The 21,004-nt window shown below is 35.5% G+C and overlaps 1 protein-coding gene across 1 annotated transcript; it reads left to right on the plus strand.

Moving 5' to 3' along the window:
- The first annotated feature begins 3,174 nt into the window (after positions 1–3,174).
- LOC143550726 (auxin-responsive protein SAUR50-like) lies at positions 3,175–3,627 on the plus strand. Its single transcript, XM_077041328.1, has one exon. It carries the CDS (start codon positions 3,175–3,177, stop codon positions 3,625–3,627), a length of 453 nt encoding a protein of 150 aa, XP_076897443.1.
- Positions 3,628–21,004: the final 17,377 nt, after the last annotated feature.

Here is a 21,004-nt window from a genome sequence, read left to right on the forward strand (position 1 = left end):
GAAAGTTAGGTCAGGAAATTTTTTATGGTTTTGTCCCTTCACAACTAAAGGCATCGTCCATAGTCCATACCACTTGTTTAAAATATATTTCGATATTTGACTTATGTATTTGTGTTTTGAAGTTGAAACAATATTTTGGTTTGTCAATTAATTGTTAATTAACATCTTCTCTAAGTTGTACATTAAAACTACAAGTGGGTAGAGATAAACTAGGGGTCTGTTTGGTATGAGGTAATGGAAGGACGAAGGAATGTAATTAACGTGGTAATTGAATGAACAAAGAAATGAAATGGTTTATTACCATTCCAATGAGATGTTTGGTTACCACACAGGAATGAAATTAATGATGACTTTAGGTAGGAAAAAAAAGAATAATAAAATTAAAATGGTAGTGAGTGGCAGTGGTGGTGGGAAGTAGATGGCGATCGTGACATTGGTGGGCGGTGATGGTAGTTGGTGGTGGCGGGTGGTGGTAGGTGACGGGAGATAATTGTAGTTGGAGGTGGGTGGTGGTGGTGGTTTGGGGGTGGGTGGTGGCGGTAACGGTGGAGGTGGCAGGCGGTGGTGACAGTGGCGGTGGTGGGCGACGATGGTGGGTAGCGGTGACGATGGGTAGTGGGTGGCAGGTGGTGGTGGTGAGGAGCGGTGGCGACGGTTGATGGTGGCGGTGGTGGGCGCCTGGCACTGATGGTGATGGTGGTGGTAACGACGGCGGTGGACGGCAATGGTGGTGGTTGGTGGCGGCGACGTTGGTGGTTGGTGGTGGTGGTGGTGGGTGTTGATGGTGGTGGAAGGGTGGTGAAGGTGATGTAGGGTGAAAGAGGGAATGGAATGAAAAAAAAAACACGGGGTATGGATGGAATGAAATTGGGGTGTTTTGGAGGGAATGGAATGGACTAGGTAATGAGTCATTCCATTCCATTGGTCAACCAAACACACTTTTCTCCATTCCCTCACAATGGATCATTCCATTCCGCCCTCAATTCCTGCGTACCAAAAGCTACCTAGGAGTGAGCAGAAAATTGAATTAACCGAATCAAAACCGAATTAACCGAAAAATGTGCACCAAAAAAACCGAACCGAAGCATTAACCGATGGTTAATTTTTTGTTTTTTCGAAAACCGAAATTTCGGTTTCGATTCGGTTATCCATTTTTAAAAAACCGAAAAAAACCTTACCGAACCGATTGTTAATGATAAAGATTATCAAGATGATGAAGAATTAACTAAACTTTTAAGATAAATAAATAAGATGATAATTAATGAAGATAGGCACTAAACTTTTAATGTTTTTTAATTTTTAAACTCTATTTAGTAACTTAACACATGCCAAATTTTGTTTTTTTGAATTCAATATATAGTTGGATTGTGGTACTCTAACACGTTCTTATACAAGCCTAAATTATGCATTTTCATTTTTCAATTTTTTTTGCAATGTCAACACATAATTTTAAAAAAACCGAAAATAATCGAACCGAAATCGAAATTAACCGGAAAACCGAAAGCTGAACGGTTTGAATATTCAAATAATCGATTACTTCGATTTCGGTTTGGGTTTCGCCTAGTAACCGAACCGAACCGTGCTCAGCCCTAACATAAATATTCAGTGATTTCAGTCTTAACGTTAAAGATTGGTGTGGTGAATGTCTGTAATTATGTAAGTAACTAAAATGCTTTTTTCATCTACATATAATTTTTCCATTTTTTATTATTCTCTCTCAAATAAAATTTATCCCAAATTTCGGAGGTATTTGAACATCTTTATTCATGAATGAAGCATCTAGTACGCCACCCGATATAACTGAGCCAATTTACCGATATCTAATTCATGGTTTATAGTTTTGAGCAAAAATAATAATTTAATTTGAATACATCGTGATTAATAAATTTTATATTGAAACATATAACAAAACAAAACTTTATATAATTTTCCTTTTTTTAATATTAGACAAAAGCTAAATTATATGTTTAACTGAATATAAAAAAGATATCTAAAGCTTGATAAAGTTGTAGCTGATGTCTCAAATAGCAACTTCAGCATGTTATTGTCTTAAATGATGAATAACCCATAAATCAAATTCAAAATTAAAAAGATCCATTTGTCATCATAAGTTTAGAAAACAACTCCTTTATATGAAAATCATTTTAAAAATGCTTGCGATCACTCTAATGACATGGTGTTTATCGAAAGATTATTATTGATCTTTTGGTGGGTCGTAAGCACTTGCACACGAAGTAGATAAAAAAAAATAGCAAGCAATGTATATGGTTACAATTAGAGGTGCACAAATTAGGTTAATTTGCTAACCGGTTTTTTTGGCGGGAAATAACCGGTTAGACCAGTTAATCGGGTCGGGTACTAACCGGTTTTGATAAAAAAAATAAAAATCAGTTAACCGGTTGGCGAATAACCGGTTAAAAACCGGTTTTTAATAAAATAATAATAAAAATATCGGTTAACCGGTTAGTAACCGGTTTTGAAATCAATAATATAAATCGGTTACTAACCGGCGGTTAGGATCTGTTAGTAACCGGTTAGGATTGGACTGGTTAGTAACCGGTTAGACTTTCGGTTAGAAACCGGTTAACCGGTTTCCGTGTGCACCTCTAGTTACAATCATGATGATTTGTTGTGTATGGAGAGCGAGAAACGATGACATCTTCTCAAAGAAGCCATGCTTGGGGTGTAGCTTATTAAGGGCCCGGGGGTCACACCCCCCCCCCCCCCCCCCCGCGCGGCTATTTATTTACTTAAGAGTGTAAATTTACTTGTTGGTCTGAAATAAATCGTTCCAACGACGTGCCTCATTAGGTAATACATGTTAATTTTTTTCTCTTTATTATTTTTACAAAAAAATAATAGAAAAAACTAGAGAAAATCTAGCCCCAACACCAGTACAAAAGCCACCAACTTAAGTTAACGATTAAAAGGATCATAAATAAGATAATAAAAATATCAAATTAGATAACATTAGTAAATGTCACACGTTGACAACACAAAAAACTATAATATTTTGGACAACATATGATAATAGACTATAGTATCATGGCTCTTGGGGGTATTATTCGGTTCAGTTGCAACTAACCCTCTTCTATAAAATCTTTCACCTTTTTTCAATTTTTCATCACACAACTAACTTTTCAATTTATTACTCTGATTACTAACGAACCATCGATGGAATATTTCGTTACCCGAAAAAGGAACTTTCTCGTCAGGACATGGAATCGTTGTCAATCCTTCCCACACGGCCGCAGCAATGGAGCTGCGGTTGGGTGCTTGGAAGGTTTTTGTCCAGTCTATGTGGGACCGAACAAGCAAAGGTTTGCACTGAAGATGAAACACGTGAATCATCCATTGTTCTCGATGCTTCTAGAAGAGGCTGCAACCGAATACGGTTACAAATCCGACGGCCCTATATTGCTTCCGTGTGATGTGGATTTGTTCTACAAGGTGTTGGCGGAGATGGAGGTGAAAGATCACGTGAAGTCACCTGGAAGTTTCGTGTACGGGTCTTATAGCCCGTTTAATCCTAACCGTCGATTGGGAACCAACGGTGTAGATCGGATGGGCAAAGGGTATGGTTCTTTTGAACCTTTAGTACCTTCAAAATGGATCAAAGTGAATTAACTCGATCTAGAAAAAAGTTTTATAAAGTTAAGATTTAGTGTTTTGGTATGATGTAATTTCAAGCCTTTGAATATTATTCTAATTTGAGGATTGCCTTTTAATTAAAGAGACAATTAACATGTCTAAATATAGGAGATGTAATAAGTAAAATCATAAGTCGTATATATAATTTTGTCATTAATTAGTTTGACAAAGTGCCTTCAAGGTCTAGGACTCATGTTCGAAATCTGATTTAAAAAGATTTTTCTATAGTGGCAGGTTTTCTTGTTGATGGTCGTCTTGGATAAGTCATGACTGGAGCGTCAAAATCATTATGAACAGTTGGCTTCTCGTCCCAATAAGACCCATTTAGATGTTAGAAGTAGTTTTAATAGAAGTGGATAAAACACAAAGTGTATGTAAAACGAAAACAAACGTTTTGACTTTTGATATTTATGTTCGGAACATCTTTAGATATTTTGAATTTCCCCCCTCGCCTATGTATTTATTGTAAGCTTACAAAATATTTGATTCCAACATGAAACTATTTTCTATTTTCAATGTGTATAGATGATTATTCTAAAAATGCTAGTTATAAAAGAATTAAATGTAAGGACTTTATTAAGATGCATCCCCAAGCATTTTATCGTCAGCGGTAGGGGTGTACATGAGTCGGTTTAGGGCGGTTTTAGGTCAAACTCATAACTATAACCGATATGTCGGTTAATGGATAACCATAACCATAACCGATCTGTTATGGTGGTTTCTGAATCGATTTTGATGGTTATAGCGAGTCGGTTATGAGTTGGTTAACCGTAACCAAGACAATGTAATTGAGCCTAAAAGTTTGGTACCTAATATTAAAAAACACGACATGACATAATCCAATAAAATATATATTCGGTAGCATTAATATCAAATATTTAAAAAAAAACGACTTTATATAATCCATCAATGAAATTCAAGTTAATTCAATTAATAGCATTGAATCGCAAACAAAAAAATGGTACAATCTGACAATATTCTTGGTGAAAGTTAATCCCAAACATATTGTTAGTTAAATAAATGAGTCGGTTCGGTTATGGTAGGTTTGGAATTATCTTTAACAAAAACCGACCCGTATTTGACGGTTTTCAAAAATTCATTAAACCGACCCATTGGTTATATCGGTTAGCGATAATGGCGGTTAAGTTGCTCACCCCTAGTCAGCGGTAATTGAATCCACTTAGTTTATTTTGTTTTTAGATATATGTAAACTGAACTCACTGCTATTATGAAATGCATGGTTATAATGAAGGAGATGCTTAATTAAAACTCGTTACAATAACAAAGTTAGACGCACCATTGCGACATGTTTTACACGTACCGTTGTAATCCGAAGTGTCTGAAACATTTTAAAAACAATGTTTTAAAATATATTGATATTATGTTAAATTAAAGAGATCAAAATCGTTGTTAATGGTATACTTCATATCCTATCATTGCTCTTTATTCGGATTCTACTTATTTCTCCACACAAGCCTACATAAGACGGCATGTACATCATGTTTGGTTTCAGTGGTGATCAGTTAAAATTTTATTTATTAAAACCGATTCAATAAACGTGGTTAGTAATAATTAATCTCATTAATTAATAATTATAGCAGCGGAAAGTATACAATAATTCAGCACCGAAACTAAGCCTGACAGGATCCGGTTACAGACAATACGAGTACGAGTCAAACAATAAATATATAATTAAAACTAACGATATATTTAAGTTTACCTCGGTTAATAAATAACCGGTTGAGACACCGAAGGCTAACGAACCGAGCTAGGTGGCACAAAGAGATCAACAACTAACGGTAGCGATGCACGACGGCAACCCGGCAGCGGTTATGGAATCCTAACAGTGGCTGGAACAGCGGCGACTTGCGGCGATAGATAGCAACGGCTGTGCGACGGCGGCTGGGCACGGCGTTCAGCGGCGGGTGTCCGGTGGCGGCGGTAGACTGGCGGTGAGGGTGACTGGCGGTGAGGGTATAGGAGGAAGAAGATGGACTTCCTTAGAATGTGCTTGGCTCTTTGATAAGATCTAGGCTCTTTGGCTTGAGCAATAGCACCTATGTTATCACAGAGCATCTTGATTGGTTTATGAATACTCGGAACCACATTGAGATCAGTGATGAACTTCTTCATCCAAGCAGCTTCTTTAGTAGCATCTGATGCAACTATGTATTCTGATTCGGTGGTAGAATCCGCCACCACACTCTGCTTGGAGCTTTTCCAGTAAACAGTTCCTCCATTGAGAGTGAATACATATGCTGATTGTGAGCAAGAATCATCTCGGTCAGTCTAGAAGCTAGCATCAGTGTAATACCTTACACTGAGCTCTTCTTCCACTCCTCCAAACACTAAGAACATGTCCTTTGTCCTTTTTAGGTATCTTTGAATGTTCGTCACAGCAGTCCAGTGGGCAATGCCAGAGTTCTGCTGAAAACGACTAGTCATGCTCAGCGCATACGAGATGTCATGTCTAGTACATAACATTGCATACATGATAGAACCAATCGCTGAAGCATATGGAATTGCTTGCATGTGCTTAGTTTCAATGTCCATCACTGGAGATTGCGATTTGTTCAACATGGTTCCTTTAGCCTTGGGGAGAGCTCTTTTCTTAGAGTTATCCATTGAGAAGCGTGCCATTACTTTGTCTATGTATGTACTTTGACTCAGCCCAAGAAGCCGCTTAGGCCTATCTCGATAGATCTTGATTCCAAGAATATAAGCAGCTTCACCAAGATCTTTCATTGCGAAACAAGATCCCAACCAGTTCTTAACTTCCTTAAGCATAGGAATGTTGTTTCCAATTATCAGTATATCATCCACATACAGGATGAGGAATGATATAGTGCTCCCACTAGCCTTTCTGTAAACACAAGGCTCATCTTCATTTATGATAAAACCAAACTCTTTGATTTTCTCATCAAAATGAAGATTCCAGCTGCGAGATGCCTGTTTAAGCCTATAAATGGACTTGTTCAGTTTGCACACCCTATTAGGATATTTAGGATCGACAAAAACTTCAGGCTGAACCATATAGACATCTTTAGAAAGGTGTCCATTAAGAAAAGCAGTTTTGACATCCATTTGCCATATCTCGTAGTCATAATACGCGGCTATGGCAAGTAATATCCTTATCGACTTAGTCATAGCAACAGGCGAGAAGGTTTCATCATAATCAATACCCTGAGTTTGAGTAAAACCTTTCAAGACTAGCCGTGCTTTATAAGTCTGTACATTGCCATGCATGTTGGTTTTATTCTTTTAGATCCACTTGCTCCCAACTGCCCGACTCTCGGGGGGTAGCTCAATCAAGTTCCAGACTTGATTGTCACGCATAGATTTCATCTCGGCGTTCATAGAATCTTGCCATTTCTCATATTCCGGATCTAAGATAGCAAATTTGTAATTAGTAGGTTCGTCGCTTTACTCGGCTACTAAGAGGACCTCGGGACCATCTAGATGCCATAGGTATTTAGAGTTTGGTACGCGAGTCCTATTACTTCTGCGAACGCTTGTGTTCATGTCCGATGTATCAGCAACAACAACTTGTTGATCAGACGTTCCAACTTCCTCAGCGGTAGTTTGTAGTTCCTGAATTTCTTCAAGCTCGACAATATTATCTCCAGTTCCTTGATCGAGAATTTCCTTCTCGAGGAAGTGGTCATTCCTTTTGATAGAAATCACATTTGTATCAGGATGGAAGAAATAATATCCGCTTTGGTTATAGTATCCAAAGAAAACAATATTTACGCCGCGAGGATCGAGCTTATCAGCAGAATCACTAGTGACATAAGCATCACATCCCCATACTCTAAGGAAAGACAAATTGGGTTTTCGTCCATGCCATATCTCATATGGGGTTTTGCTTTCCTTTTTAGTTTGAGAAAGATTGACAATGCGGGCGGCGGTCAAAAGGGCAAAGCTCTAAAAGGAGTGAGGCAAGTTAGTTCTACACATCATTGATCGGACTATGTTTGGCAGGGTTCGGTTTTCTCCTCTCGCTCATGCCATTGTGTTGGGGTGTGCCGGGTGAAGTGAGCTGTGAAACAATTCAACGCTCTTTCAGATGATGTATGAATTTGAGCTGAGAAACTCTCCGCCTCGATCTAATCGAAGCATTTTAATAGTTTTCCCGAGTTAGTTTTCCACTTCGTTTTGAAACTCTTTGAACTTTTCAAAAGTTTCGTACTTGTGTTTTATAAGATACACCTAAGCATATCGACTATAATCGTTAATAAACGAAACTAAGTATCTTTCATGATTCATAGACATGGTTCTGAAAGGACCGCATACATCAGTATGTATGATTCCTAGCAGATCCTTTGCTCGTTCATTCTTATGAGTGAATGAGTCTTTGGCGAGTTTGCCAGCTAAACAAGATTCGCAGTCATCAAAAGAGTCCGGTCCTATGGATTCAAGAACCCCTTCTGATTGGAGTCTCTTAAATCGTGCCTTGCTTGTGTGGCCAAGTCGGCAATGCCATAGGAGTGTATCATTGATGCCAGATCTGATACGTTTAGAAAGATTATATACATTATTGTTTATTTGAACACCAACCTCATATATACCATTTCGAGGTTTAGCCTCAAAATAAAAGATATCATTCAAGTAGACAGAACTAGCAATACTATTAAAAACGTACTTAAATCCTTGTTCAAATAGTAAAGAAACTAAAATAATTTTTCTGGTCAAACCAGGTGCAAACAAACAGTTATCCAAAGTAACTACAAGGCCAGATGGACAAGCAAAATTATATGTGCCAGTTGCAAGAACTGGGACTTTCTTCCCATCACCAACGATGAGTTCCATGCTCCCTTGTTTCAGCTTCTTCCAGTTTTCAGGCTCTTACAAGACATTAACGATGTGGTAACCACATCCGGTATCAAATACCCATGTGTTGCTTGAGACAGTGAAAAGTTCAATAACGTAAATGGAAATACCTTTAGAGGAGCTTTCACATTAGTCCTCTGTCTTTTCAGCTCAGCAAGGTGGTCGGGACAGTTGCGTTTCCAGTGTCCCATTTTGTTGCACTTGTAGCACTAGGGCTCCTTAGGAGGCGGCAGTGGTACCTTTGCAACACCTTTGTTAGTGTTGGTGGCAGACTTGGCAGCAACAGTAACCTTCTCCTTGCCTTTACCATTGTAACACCCCGGCTTTAAGCGGAATACGCCCGGGTGCAACGTACAGATCACTTATAAGCTCGTAACACTATTAATAGTGACAATATATTTATTTTATTCCATAATTTCGTAAGTACACAAATAGTTTGATAATTAGACAAACAACATTATATCTAAAAGAAACAAATATTATTCATTGAAATAATCCTAAGGTATAACTAGTTTTCTTATCTTGGCACTTCATCGTATCAACCTGCAGCACGTTTAAAATAATATATATTGTCAATAACACATGTTGGTGAGTTTTCATAAGTTTTTGCGTATATAAATATATATAATATGCGCGATCCAATGATCGTCATGCGATAAATATTCAAACACAATGTAAATGAAATCAAATAGTGTCGTCCACCCGATCATTTAGTCGAAGCTGTAGAAGTCGGGGAAATGAAAACCACCTTACGTAAACAACCGAAAGTCGTAACGTTAGACGGCGCAGGTACGTCCCGTCAGACCCTCCCACTATGTGTATGCGTTTGCGTTTGCGTAATGTCCACCATAAAAATAGTAAACACGTTGCACAAAATTCACATATAATCACAAACAATATGCAAGAATAATATTAACATGTATGATAAATGTGAATCGGTTTGTAAACAAGCACATAACTAATGAAATAAAACTTGTGACATGCTACACCCCAAAAATATTAAAAGTGTTAAAAATGGGTTATGAAAAACTCACATATTAAATAAGCAAGAAAGAGTAAATAAGCGAAGATGTCTTTAAGCGAGTGAACCGACAGGGTTCGGTTCAATAAGCGATCCTAGATAAATAAATAACTATGATCAAAATAAGGTTGAGGAAAGATAAGAAATAGATGACCGACATGTTCGGTTTATAATTCTTAAACGAAAAGTTTGTTAAAAATATATTTTTTTGTTCTATTTTTATAAATTAAATGAAATAGGTTAGTTATTTGATTTTTAGTCAATTTATTTTGTTTTACAAAAAAAACAAAAATAAAGGTTATAATAATTATTAGTTAATTTTAATTATATCGGTTCGTTTCTGAGCCGAATATTATTTAATAAAACAAGTTTAACCAGTAGTCATGTTTTTGGTCGGACATGAACTCGGTTTTGATTCGGGTTTGTGTCTAACATGCTTGAAATGATAAGATGGCATGACATGTTGGAAAATATTAGTCTTATTTATTAGTTTTGCAAAAGTTAGTTTATTTAACATAAAACTTTTTTTTAACCGACCATTAATGTGCCGGCGAGCGATAGTGAAAAACACAACCACGATTGTTAATTTAGAGTGACAACATGATGATGATCACATGATATGTTGTACATAAATAAGACAATAATTACCTGAGGATGGAATATCAAAGAAGAAAGAAGAACTTGAACTTGGATTTTAGCACCATTTGAAAAGCAGAACTCAATTGAAAATGTAAAGTGTTGTGGTAAATGATTTATAGAAGTATGAGAGCCTTTCTATAAGCTTCAAATCGTTAATAACAAGATTGAAGAGATTAATTGTATAAGCTAGTCATAAGGCTAGTCTTAAGCAATATTAATCATCAAATTAATGAGTTTTGACCCAATTTGGTGATGGGGGGATTTAGTTATCAATAAAAAAAACAGTCTAGGTTCATCCAAGACTTACAAAAACGAGTCAAAGGGCGGGAATTTAGAGAGGGAGAGGATGAGAAGAAGGCGGTTGACCCGTCTTGTAGAACACAAATAATTAAAAATAATTAAATAACACAATCAAATACTCAATAAATGCGAAGATTTTATTAATAATCTAAAACGTATCAAAATTTTAATATGGATCGGGTTTTCGGGGTTTTAAAAATGACGAATGTTACAGAATTCACAACTTTTAGAAATTTCGTCCCGTAATTAATTTAAAAATAATCTTTTTTTAATAAAAAGAAAACAACTACTACATGGAGTTGTTAAAAGTTGTAACAAATTTTATATACATATGAAAAATAAAATCGATAACTAAATAAATTAATAACACTGATATTTGAATGATCTGAAAAACCCCACAAATGGGATGTACGACAAGGACACGTATATATAGGATGTACCAGCGGCGTATCCACGATGTTCTTATCATACTGCATTTGTCCCGTTTCCAAAAATCATTACAAGTTCCGAGTTATTCCACACAACCGTACTTATTATGTTTTCCATGCGAGAACTTTGATAATTACGTGTCGACCCGTAATTACCTTTACCGTCGGATGGTCTGCATAATCCGTCCCATTGTGTGGGTTTTAAAACAAACAAATAAATTCTTATAGGAAAACTTGAAAATCAAGAACAATAAACCAAAAGGATCAAAACTTACAAAAATATATAAACAAACCCTTGAGGTCAAGGATTATGCGAAAATATTAGGTAAAAATAAATAAACTAAACTACTGAAGTTTAAACAAAATAAACGATGTTATTGGGGTTTAAAACGATATAAATGATGTTATTAAAGTTGAAACGATATAAATGATGTTATTGAGGTTTAAAACGAAATAAACTATGTTATTAAGGTTGAAACGATATAAATAATGTTATTGAGGTTTAAAACGAAATAAATGAAACTATTGAAGTTAAAATGAAATAAGTGAAACTCCAGAGTAACACAAAAGAAAAAAGTAACGAATTAAAACGTTAAGGTCATGAACGTCGCAATAAATAAATGGAATATTGGGGGGTCGAGAATAGCTGGGTGATTTTAACTAGCAAAATATAGCTAAGTAAGTTGATATAGCCTTGAGTTCAAGAATAAAATACATAAACGACACTTTTGTTAAAATATCAAAATAGATTAAGTTTTTTGTGGTCAATAATGACACGTTTAACAAGTGAAAATTTCATATAAAATAAAGTATCAACATAACTAAGGTAACACTGAGATTAAGAATAACAAAGTGAATAGTTGAAACTTTAAGATTGAGAGTAACAAGGTAAAACATTGGACTCAGATTGATGAAACGTTAAGATCAAGAATAACAAGATGGTCGATGAAACATTGAGCGAGAAAAGAACCAAACAAATAACCAAAACAATTCATGTAAAGTAAATATAAAATGAACACGTGTCTTACACTAGATAGCTATCATATTCCTGGTTATAAATAAACTAATCTATTTAGAGGTAACCGGTAATAGATAGCCAAAGGTAGAAATACTGTTTCTATTAGATAACTGTGCGCACGACCATGTTCATAGTCCCAACTTCCACTAAATGATTATGTTCATGGGAAATCAGTCATAGACCGTGAGATTGAGGTACAAAAGTAAACCAATTCAACAATACGACTATGTATTATAAATGATGCATGTATTTGTGTGTTTCGCGCTTGAGAGTAAACATGAACGAAAAATAGGTCAACAATCGACAAATAACTAAACTCAAATATAAATTTCATAACAACTTTTGAAGAAATTAGATAAATATGATTATTTCGATTATATCCAAATAGAATTATAAAAAAACATACATGAAGAAGAAGTTAAAGAAAAACAAAAATGCAGCTTGCGATACTTGTCTTCTCGAAGGTAGGTGGGTATGAGGTATGAGGCTAGGGTGAGGGCGGTGCAATGATTTCTTTACTGAGACTTGTTGGTATTGATGACGGGGGGAGAAAAAATGATTTTTAAGATTCGTTTTAATTTGCGAAAATCGGTTGCAAAACGTGATGATTTATAATTCAAAGTTAATTTCTTTATGATAAATGAAAGTCCTAAATTAGTGCTAAGGCTTGCAAAACTTTATGAAATTTTTTGATGTAAAATAAAGATTTCCCTTTTGGTGGTGTACTATGAAAACTTTAGAGATGATCGTCAAATAAAATGGCTCATTTTGATAGAAATAATATAATAGCCTAATGGGTTTGGGACTTGCTTGAAACAAAATTTTTTATTAAACCTTGGAAAATATTATATATTATAATAATAATAATAATAATAATAATAATAATAATAATAATAATGGTAATAATAGTAATAATAGTAGCGATTATAATAATAATAACATTAATAATAATAATGATATAATAATAATAATAATAAACCATTTGATTTGACTTAAGAGTCTTTTTAAAGAAAATCAACTTGATTAAATACTTTTTAATTAGCTATTTAAAATAATTGAGGATTTAAAATTATAAGTGTAAGGTGGTCATAAAAAAATAAATGCGGATAAACATGCATGATTTAAAAAAAATAGGTATGTTTGACGAGTATGAAGGGACTAAGTATTGGTGCAAGACTAAGAGTGAGCTTCAAGTGGCCTGGGAACGCGGTTTAGGGTATTTCATGGCAAGAACAAGTTAGGCCTGTTGGGTAGTCTATAACCCAAAATCAATCAATTAAACACACAAGCAAACCTGATAATCTTGTATGCGATTATAAATGAAGAAATTGCAACTTAGATTATTATCTGAATCGTGTAATCACTATCAGATAAACCTATTTGTGGGTTACACACAATGATTTATCGGATAAGACAAATAATTTCTACACATGGAATTGAATTTTGATTGTTCCCTTCAATGAAGAACCAGAGAGAACCCTAGTAACAGTATGTTCCCTCTTGTATTTGATCGATCAAGAGCACAAAAATAAGGAAAAAACCCCCTATCCAAAATAATGACCATAGGCCTTTATATAAACTGATCCATCATATTGTTTTTATTAAAACAATAAGGCCTAAATCAATTAAACCCAATTAACATAACACTTAAGCCCAAGTGTTAAAATAATAAATCCAATGTTATTATAAAGCCCAAATAACATTAGAATTAAACCGAGCCCACACTCCCGCGTCACCTAACTCGTTTAATCTCTAACGTTATTTCCTCGATCGACACGTTAATCCAATAACACTAAAATTACCAACAATGCCTTCCTGAGCATAGTTAGTGTGATTGGGTCACTACAGTGGTACTAGGATCGCAACATGAGCTTATGGTAAAACATAATGTGTGGCAAATGGTTGAGTAATGGGTCATGGAAAGAATTTCGATATTGTGAACCACAATGGATTTTCGTATCCCAATACAAACTTAATATAAACACTGAATTCGAATTGAAAATCGAGTGTTCATTTATCACCATAACTTTTCGAACTTTCAATTAAACCAAAACAATAATCAAATATCTGAATAAGGAAAACGAACTGACACTCGACTATTCATGTATCACCATAAATTTTTGAATTTCTAATTAAATCCATAATAATAAATGAATACATAACTAAAGAAAACAAATTGAAAACTCGACTATTCATATATCACCATGACTTTTCGACTTTTCAATAAAAACCATAATAGTAAATGAATATATAACTAAAGAAAACAAACTGAAAACTCGGCTATTCATGTATCACCATGACTTTTCATGTTTTCAATTAAAACCAAAATAATAAATGAATATATAACTAAAGAAAATGAATTGAAAGCTCAACTATTCATGTTTCACCACGACTTTTCAAATTTTCAATTAAAACCATAATAATAAGTGAATATATAACTAAAAAAACGAATTGAAAGCTCGACTATTATGTATCACCATGACTTTTCGAATTTTCAATTAAATCATAATAATAAATGAATATATAACTAACAATAAAAACGAATTCAAAACTCGACTATTCATGTATCACCATGACTTTTCGAATTTTCAATTAAAACCATAGTATAAACAATTGAGTTTTTGGAATTACACGCTATATGAATTATCATAACTTGTATGTTCCAATAAAAATAAAAAATGCGTAATCAAAACGAACCAAAAGTTGGGTATTCGTATATCACCACGACTTGACAGACTTTCAGCTAAAACACACAAATCAAAATGCGTAATAAAATCGAACCAAAAGCTGGTTATTCATGTATCACCGCGAGTTTTCAGACTTTTAGTTAAAACACATTGTAAAACATTGAGAGTCAGGTCACACATCGTATGAACCACCATGACTTGTGTGACATCCTTAGGAGTGTAACCATATTCTTTTCACAAAGAGAACATGGTCACGTTTGAAAGCATAAAGTCGTGATTCGTATGGCGTTTGGTGTGGTATGCTTTGGCTTAATAGGTTTCATGCCCTTTCCGAACTCTCCAGGTAATCAACCGGGTGCCGCATCAGATTGGGATTTGTAAGCATTGCTTATCCTTAGGTTTCAATAACCTTGGTGTCAAGAGTTCGAAAAAACAAGCACGTCCCCCCTTACAGTTACTGTATACCGCCACATAGAACCATCTTTAAGAAGAGGAACAATTGAAAACCGAAATAATGTCGATTGAAAATATCTGTTTTAGGAATAAGCCTTGGAGTTGGTGTGTGAGTATGTGTGCATGTGACGTTATAAAATATTATAAACATACTTAAAGCATATGAACAATCTTAAAATATGCGGACACATAGCACATAGTGTATACATGCAATTGGGGCCCTAAAAATAAACTATAACTATACTAGGTCGCCACGTATAACCACCTATCTTATAGTCACGGCTCTGATACCAATCTATAACACCCCGGATTTAAGCGGAATACGCCCGGGTGCAACGTACAGATCACTCATAAGCTCGTAACACTATTAATAGCGACAATATATTTATTTTATTCCATAATTTCGCAAGTACACAAATAGCACGTTTAAAATCATATATTTTGTCAACAACAAATGTTGGCGAGTTTTCATAAGTTTTTGCGTATATAAATATATATAAAATGCGCGATTCAATGATCGTCATGCGATAAATATTCAAACATAATGTAAAAGAAATCAAATAGTGTCGTCCTCCCGTTCATTTAGCCGAAGCCGTAGAAGTCGGGGAAATGAGAACCACCTTACGTAAACAACCAAAGTCGTAACGTTAGACGGCGCAGGTACGTCCCATCGGACCCTCCCATTATGTGTATGCATTTGCGTTTACGTAATGTCCACCATAAAAACAGTAAACACGTTGGGCATTATTCACGTATAACCACAAACAATATGCAAGAATAATATTAACATGTACGATAAATGTGAATCGGTTTGTAAACAAGCGCATAACTAACGAAATAAAACTTGTGACATGCTAACCCCCAAAAATATTAAAAGCGCTAAAAAGGGGTTATTAAAAACTCACATGTTACATAAGCAAGAAAGAGTAAATAAGCGAAGATGTCTTTAAGTGAGTGAACCGACAGGGTTCGGTTCAATAAGCGCCCCTAGATAAATAAATAACTATGATCAAAATAAGGTTGAGGAAAGATAAGAAATAGATGACCGACGTGCTCGGTTTATAATTCTTAAACGAAAAGTTTGTTAAAAATATATTTTTTTGTTCTATTTTTATAAATTAAATGAAATAGGTTAGTTATTTGATTTTTAATTAATTTACTTTAGTTTTAGAAAAAAATAAAAAGGTTATCATAATTATTAGTTAATTTTAATTATTTTGGTTCGTTTCCGAGCCGAATATTATTCAATAAAACAAGTTTAACGAGTGGTTCATGTTTTTGGTCGGACATGAACTCAGTTTTGCTTCGGGTTTGTGTCTAACATGCTTGAAATGATAAGATGGCGTGCCATGTTGGAAAATATTAGTCTTGTTTATTAGTTTTACAAAAGTTAGTTTTTTTAACATAAAACTTTTTTCTAGCCGAGCATTAACGTGCCGACGAGCGATAGTGAAAACACAACCATGATTGTTAATTTAGAGTGACAACATGATGATAATCACATGATATGCTGTACATAAATAAGACAATAATTACCCGATGATGGAATATCAAAGAAGAAAGAAGAACTTGAACTTGGATTTTAGCACCATTTGAAAAGCAAGAACTCAATTGAAAGTGCAAAGTGTTGTGGTAAATGATTTGTAGAAGTATGAGAGCCTTATATAGGCTTCAAATCGTTTATAACGAGGTTGAAGTGATTATTTGCATAAGCTAGTCATAAGGCTAGTCTTAAGCAATATTAATCACCAAATTAATGAGTTTTGACCCAATTTGGTGAATGGGGAATTTAGTTATCAATAAAAAAAACAGTCTAGGTTCATCCAAGACTTACAAAAACGAGTCAAAGGGCGGGAATTTAGAAATGATGAGAAGAAGGCGGTTGGCCCGTCTTAAAAAACACAAATAATTATAATTAATTAAATAACACAATCAAATACTCAATAAATGCAGAGATTTTATTAATAATTCAAAACGTATCAAAATTTTAATATGGATCGGGTTTTTGGGTTTTTTAAAATAACGAATGTCACAACCCTTATAACCCCGGTTCTTGGGTTTAGGCTTGACGACACCAGCAAATCGAACCAAAAGAATTTGATTGTTTTTAGCGGCAATATTCATTTCAGCCGTCTTGAGCATTCCATGATGCTTCGAACTGTCTTCAACCAGCCATTCATATTGAAATTCATTACACACTGGTCATAAGAACTGGGAAAAGAGTTCAGGAAGAAATCCGCTACCATTTCATCTAACAGGGGATAATCAAGTTTCCTTTGTTATTCGATGTACCCTTTCATCTTGACGACATGCGCACTAACAGGTGATCCCTGTTCCATTCTGCAGCTGATGAGCTGTTTCATGGTGTGATGTTCGGTTTATTTGTACATATATTAACGTGTTAACGTATCCATTTTATTCGTTTAGTTTAGGAACTTTGGAACTTCATACGTGTTTATGGTGTTTCAGATCACAGGTACTTAACCGCTTAATTTGGACCTATAGGAGCACAAAATGAAGACCCAGGATGTCCAGCACGTGAACCGAGACACTATTTTGGACTTGCTGAGTAAAGTCACCCATCGCGTAGTGCGATGGGTGTGGAAGGCTGGGCATCGCGCTACGCGATGCCCTTCATTTATTACTGTGCTGACTTTTGGTCCATCGCGTAGCGCGATAGACTAGGGGAGGAAACCATCGCGCTACGCAATGGTCCCCAGAATCGTGAAAGTTAGGGTTTTGATTTTATATTTCGTTTTGACAACCCTAGACGGGAGGACTCACTATCCAGACGATTTTTAGATCAGCAAGGAGGATTCACTATCCAGACAATTTTTAGAGCAGCAAGGAGGAGAACCATTGATCCCAATCATCTCAAGGCCTCGTACATGATCCTATCCATCATAACCGAAGCCTGAGAGATACCGAGACGCGGCTAGATCCTTTGAGTCATACCCGGGATGTATAGTTTGTAATATTTCAGTTTATTTCTCATGTACTAGAAAAACTAATTGTAATTGTTTTGATATTTAGTATGTTCGTATAATCAGTCGGTTTAGGTTTATTTCGATCTGAATGATTAGTTTGTCGATTGCTATAATAATTGCTCATAGGATTGTCTTAACCTGTTAATTGCAAGAAAGCATACGTTTGCCCTTAGTTGAGTCACACTGGCAGGGACCGTTTGATAATCAGTGTCGTGTGTTAGCGAGCGTGGATGCCTAAGGTTTGACCGGTTAGTCAGTCTGTACTTGACACAAGATAGTTTATCTGTTAAGTGCATGAGTTTGCTGTTTGGTTGCTTACTTGGATTCCCGGGTGTGATTTGCTTTGTCTGATTAATTGAATACTTGATTACTTGTTTGATTATTTTAAAACTCAAATTCATTTTCTAGTGTGATCAGCACTTTTAATTGAACTACTTCATAAGTTTAGGAATTGATTTCACTTCACACTGACCACATACTACTCGTGGTTCGACACCCTACTTACCCTAGCTAGTTTAGGTGATTAGGATACTGAATTAATAGTTTTTGACTAGATAGCGACAGTTTAGCATCAAAATGGTGTCATAGTGTTCTTGACGGACTTGTTTTTGGAACATGCCCTTGAGTTGCTCAAGCATCTCATAGGCACCAAAATCTTCCAAGCCTTTAGCAAGCTCGTAAGACATGATGGCTAGCATGATACAGGAGACTTCAGCCGAGTTATCCATATGCTTGTCAAGAACCCTTTTGGCATCTGCAATATTGTTTACAGGCTCGGTTGGAACAGGACCATCGAGAACATAGTGCTTCTTTGCCATCTTAAGAACAAGCCCCAAGTTGCGGTGTCACTCAAGAAAGTTGGTGCGATTCAACTTTTCTTTCTCAATGATAGCTTTGAGGGTGAATGAGAAGTTATTATCAGTAGACATCTGTTTAAATAAGCAAAAGTAAATTTTAATTAGTATTTTCGATGTTTTAATCCTATTATTAATGACCCAATAGCATTAGTAAACAGGAACTTGAGAATCTGGCTTCCAGTTACTAATGGCAGCTGTAGCACACAACATTAGTAAGTGGTTAGGCAGACAGACATCGATTACCAATTGTGAATAGAGCACAACTCTCGTTTATGAGGCCTATTAAGACAACGTTTGTCTAAGTAAATACATTTAACCTCATCTATGCCCACCTTAGTCTCCAGACAGCTGTAGCACGTAACAGGAGAGTAAAGTAATAGTCGCCCTAGTATAGTCACTTGTGAAAGGGCCGGATGTGTCGACGAAACCCTTTTACCTTGAAGGGATAGGCTAGAAATCAAGTGCGGTGATGTAGCTCCAAACACTTGAAGTTTCGCAGTATGCCTCAAGTGTAACTTATAGTAGGATGTCATAGACTATTGATTTGAATTAGGATTATTTTTAAATATTACCGAATATAGTAAAAGTCCAGTTTTACTTTATTGATCGAGACAACTTGATGAGCCCTTTCATCTCTCAGGACACTTAGTTTTATATATCCTATTAAAACTAAGTTTGTCGCGATAATTCTAACCAATTTTAAGTTAATAGTTTTACCTATTAAGTTCTTAGTTATGGAAAATTAAATTTAGTTCAATTTTGCAAAACTTGATTGGTTAATTTATTTTAAAATATTTGGTACTAGGTTGGTGGTATTATAACCTATTATAATCAAGCAAGCAACCACAATAGCAAATAAGAATATGTAAATCTTAAATGGCCAAGATTAGTGATTGATCTTGCTAGAGCCTATTAGCAAGATCAGTCTAGTCAAGGGGTCACAACACAAAACAACCACAAGGATGGACTCTTGGTGCATCCCGTCATCTTTGGTAACTCCCACTGACTTCAAGAACTCAATGAGCTCGTCTTCGGTTTTCCTTCGGGTCTTATTCATTACAAAATTACACTAATACAAGTAATGAAAAACTAAACCCTATCTATTACAATTTTGAACCATCAAGGTGGCCAAAAAACCATAAACTAAATCCGAAAACTAAATACAACTTTTGAACCACCCATATGACCAAAATAAAAAAACATTCAACCAAACAAACAAGGTTGGGCCAGATTTACATATTCAACAAAAAATAAGTCGGGCAATATTTTGGTCAAATAAAATAAATAAAATTCTGACCAAACTAAAATTGCCCTAATATTTTATCTAGATCAAAAACGTCAACTACCTTGAAGTTTATGATGTAGAACCGGTGAAAATACCGGATTTGACTTGTATGTTGTAACCAAGTCTCTGATACCACTGTTGGGTTTCAGTGGTGATCAGTTAAAATTTTATTTATTAAAACCGGTTCAATAAACGTGGTTAGTAATAATTAATCTCACTAATTAATAATTATACGCAGCGGAAAGTATACAATTAATCAGCACCGAAACTAAACCTGACAGGATCCGGTTATAGACAATATGAGTACGAGTCAAACAATAAATATAAATTAAAACTAACGATATATTTAAGTTTACCTCAGTTAATAAATAACCGGTTGAGACACTGAAGGCTAACGAACCGAGCTAGGTGGCACAACGAGATCAACGACCAACGGTGGCGGTGCACGACGGCAACCGGCAGCGTTGATGGAATCCGAACAGTGGCTGGAACAGCGACGGCTTGCGGCGGTGGACAGCAGCGGCTGCGTGGCGGCGGCGGGTGTCTGGTGGCGGTGACAGTGAAGATGACCGGCGGATAATGTATAGGAGGAAGAAGATGGACTTGTTAGAATTAAAGCTTAGGTTATAAAATATCATGTATTTATATAACCTTTTAATTAGGTTTAACTAATCTAATTAGTTTTGAACCCAATGGGCCAATAAGTCCATGTCTTGCTTCAAAGCCCGTTCCATGTAATTTAATCTCGTTAAAGTGTCTAACCCGGTTAACTAACTCAAGCGGATTTGTGGTTCGTTACCTCACGGTGTAACTCTCACAGGTCATAACCCGGTTGACCGTATTGACTT

Source organism: Bidens hawaiensis, unplaced genomic scaffold (assembly GCF_021521415.1).
Source record: "Bidens hawaiensis isolate Kalapana, Puna unplaced genomic scaffold, B.hawaiensis_p1.1 tig00001016_1, whole genome shotgun sequence".
NCBI lineage: Eukaryota > Viridiplantae > Streptophyta > Magnoliopsida > Asterales > Asteraceae > Bidens > Bidens hawaiensis.

Bases quoted from the DNA above. Each gene is read 5' to 3' on its own strand.
- LOC143550726 (XM_077041328.1), top strand. From the start codon at position 3,175: ATGGAATATTTCGTTACCCGAAAAAGGAACTTTCTCGTCAGGACATGG.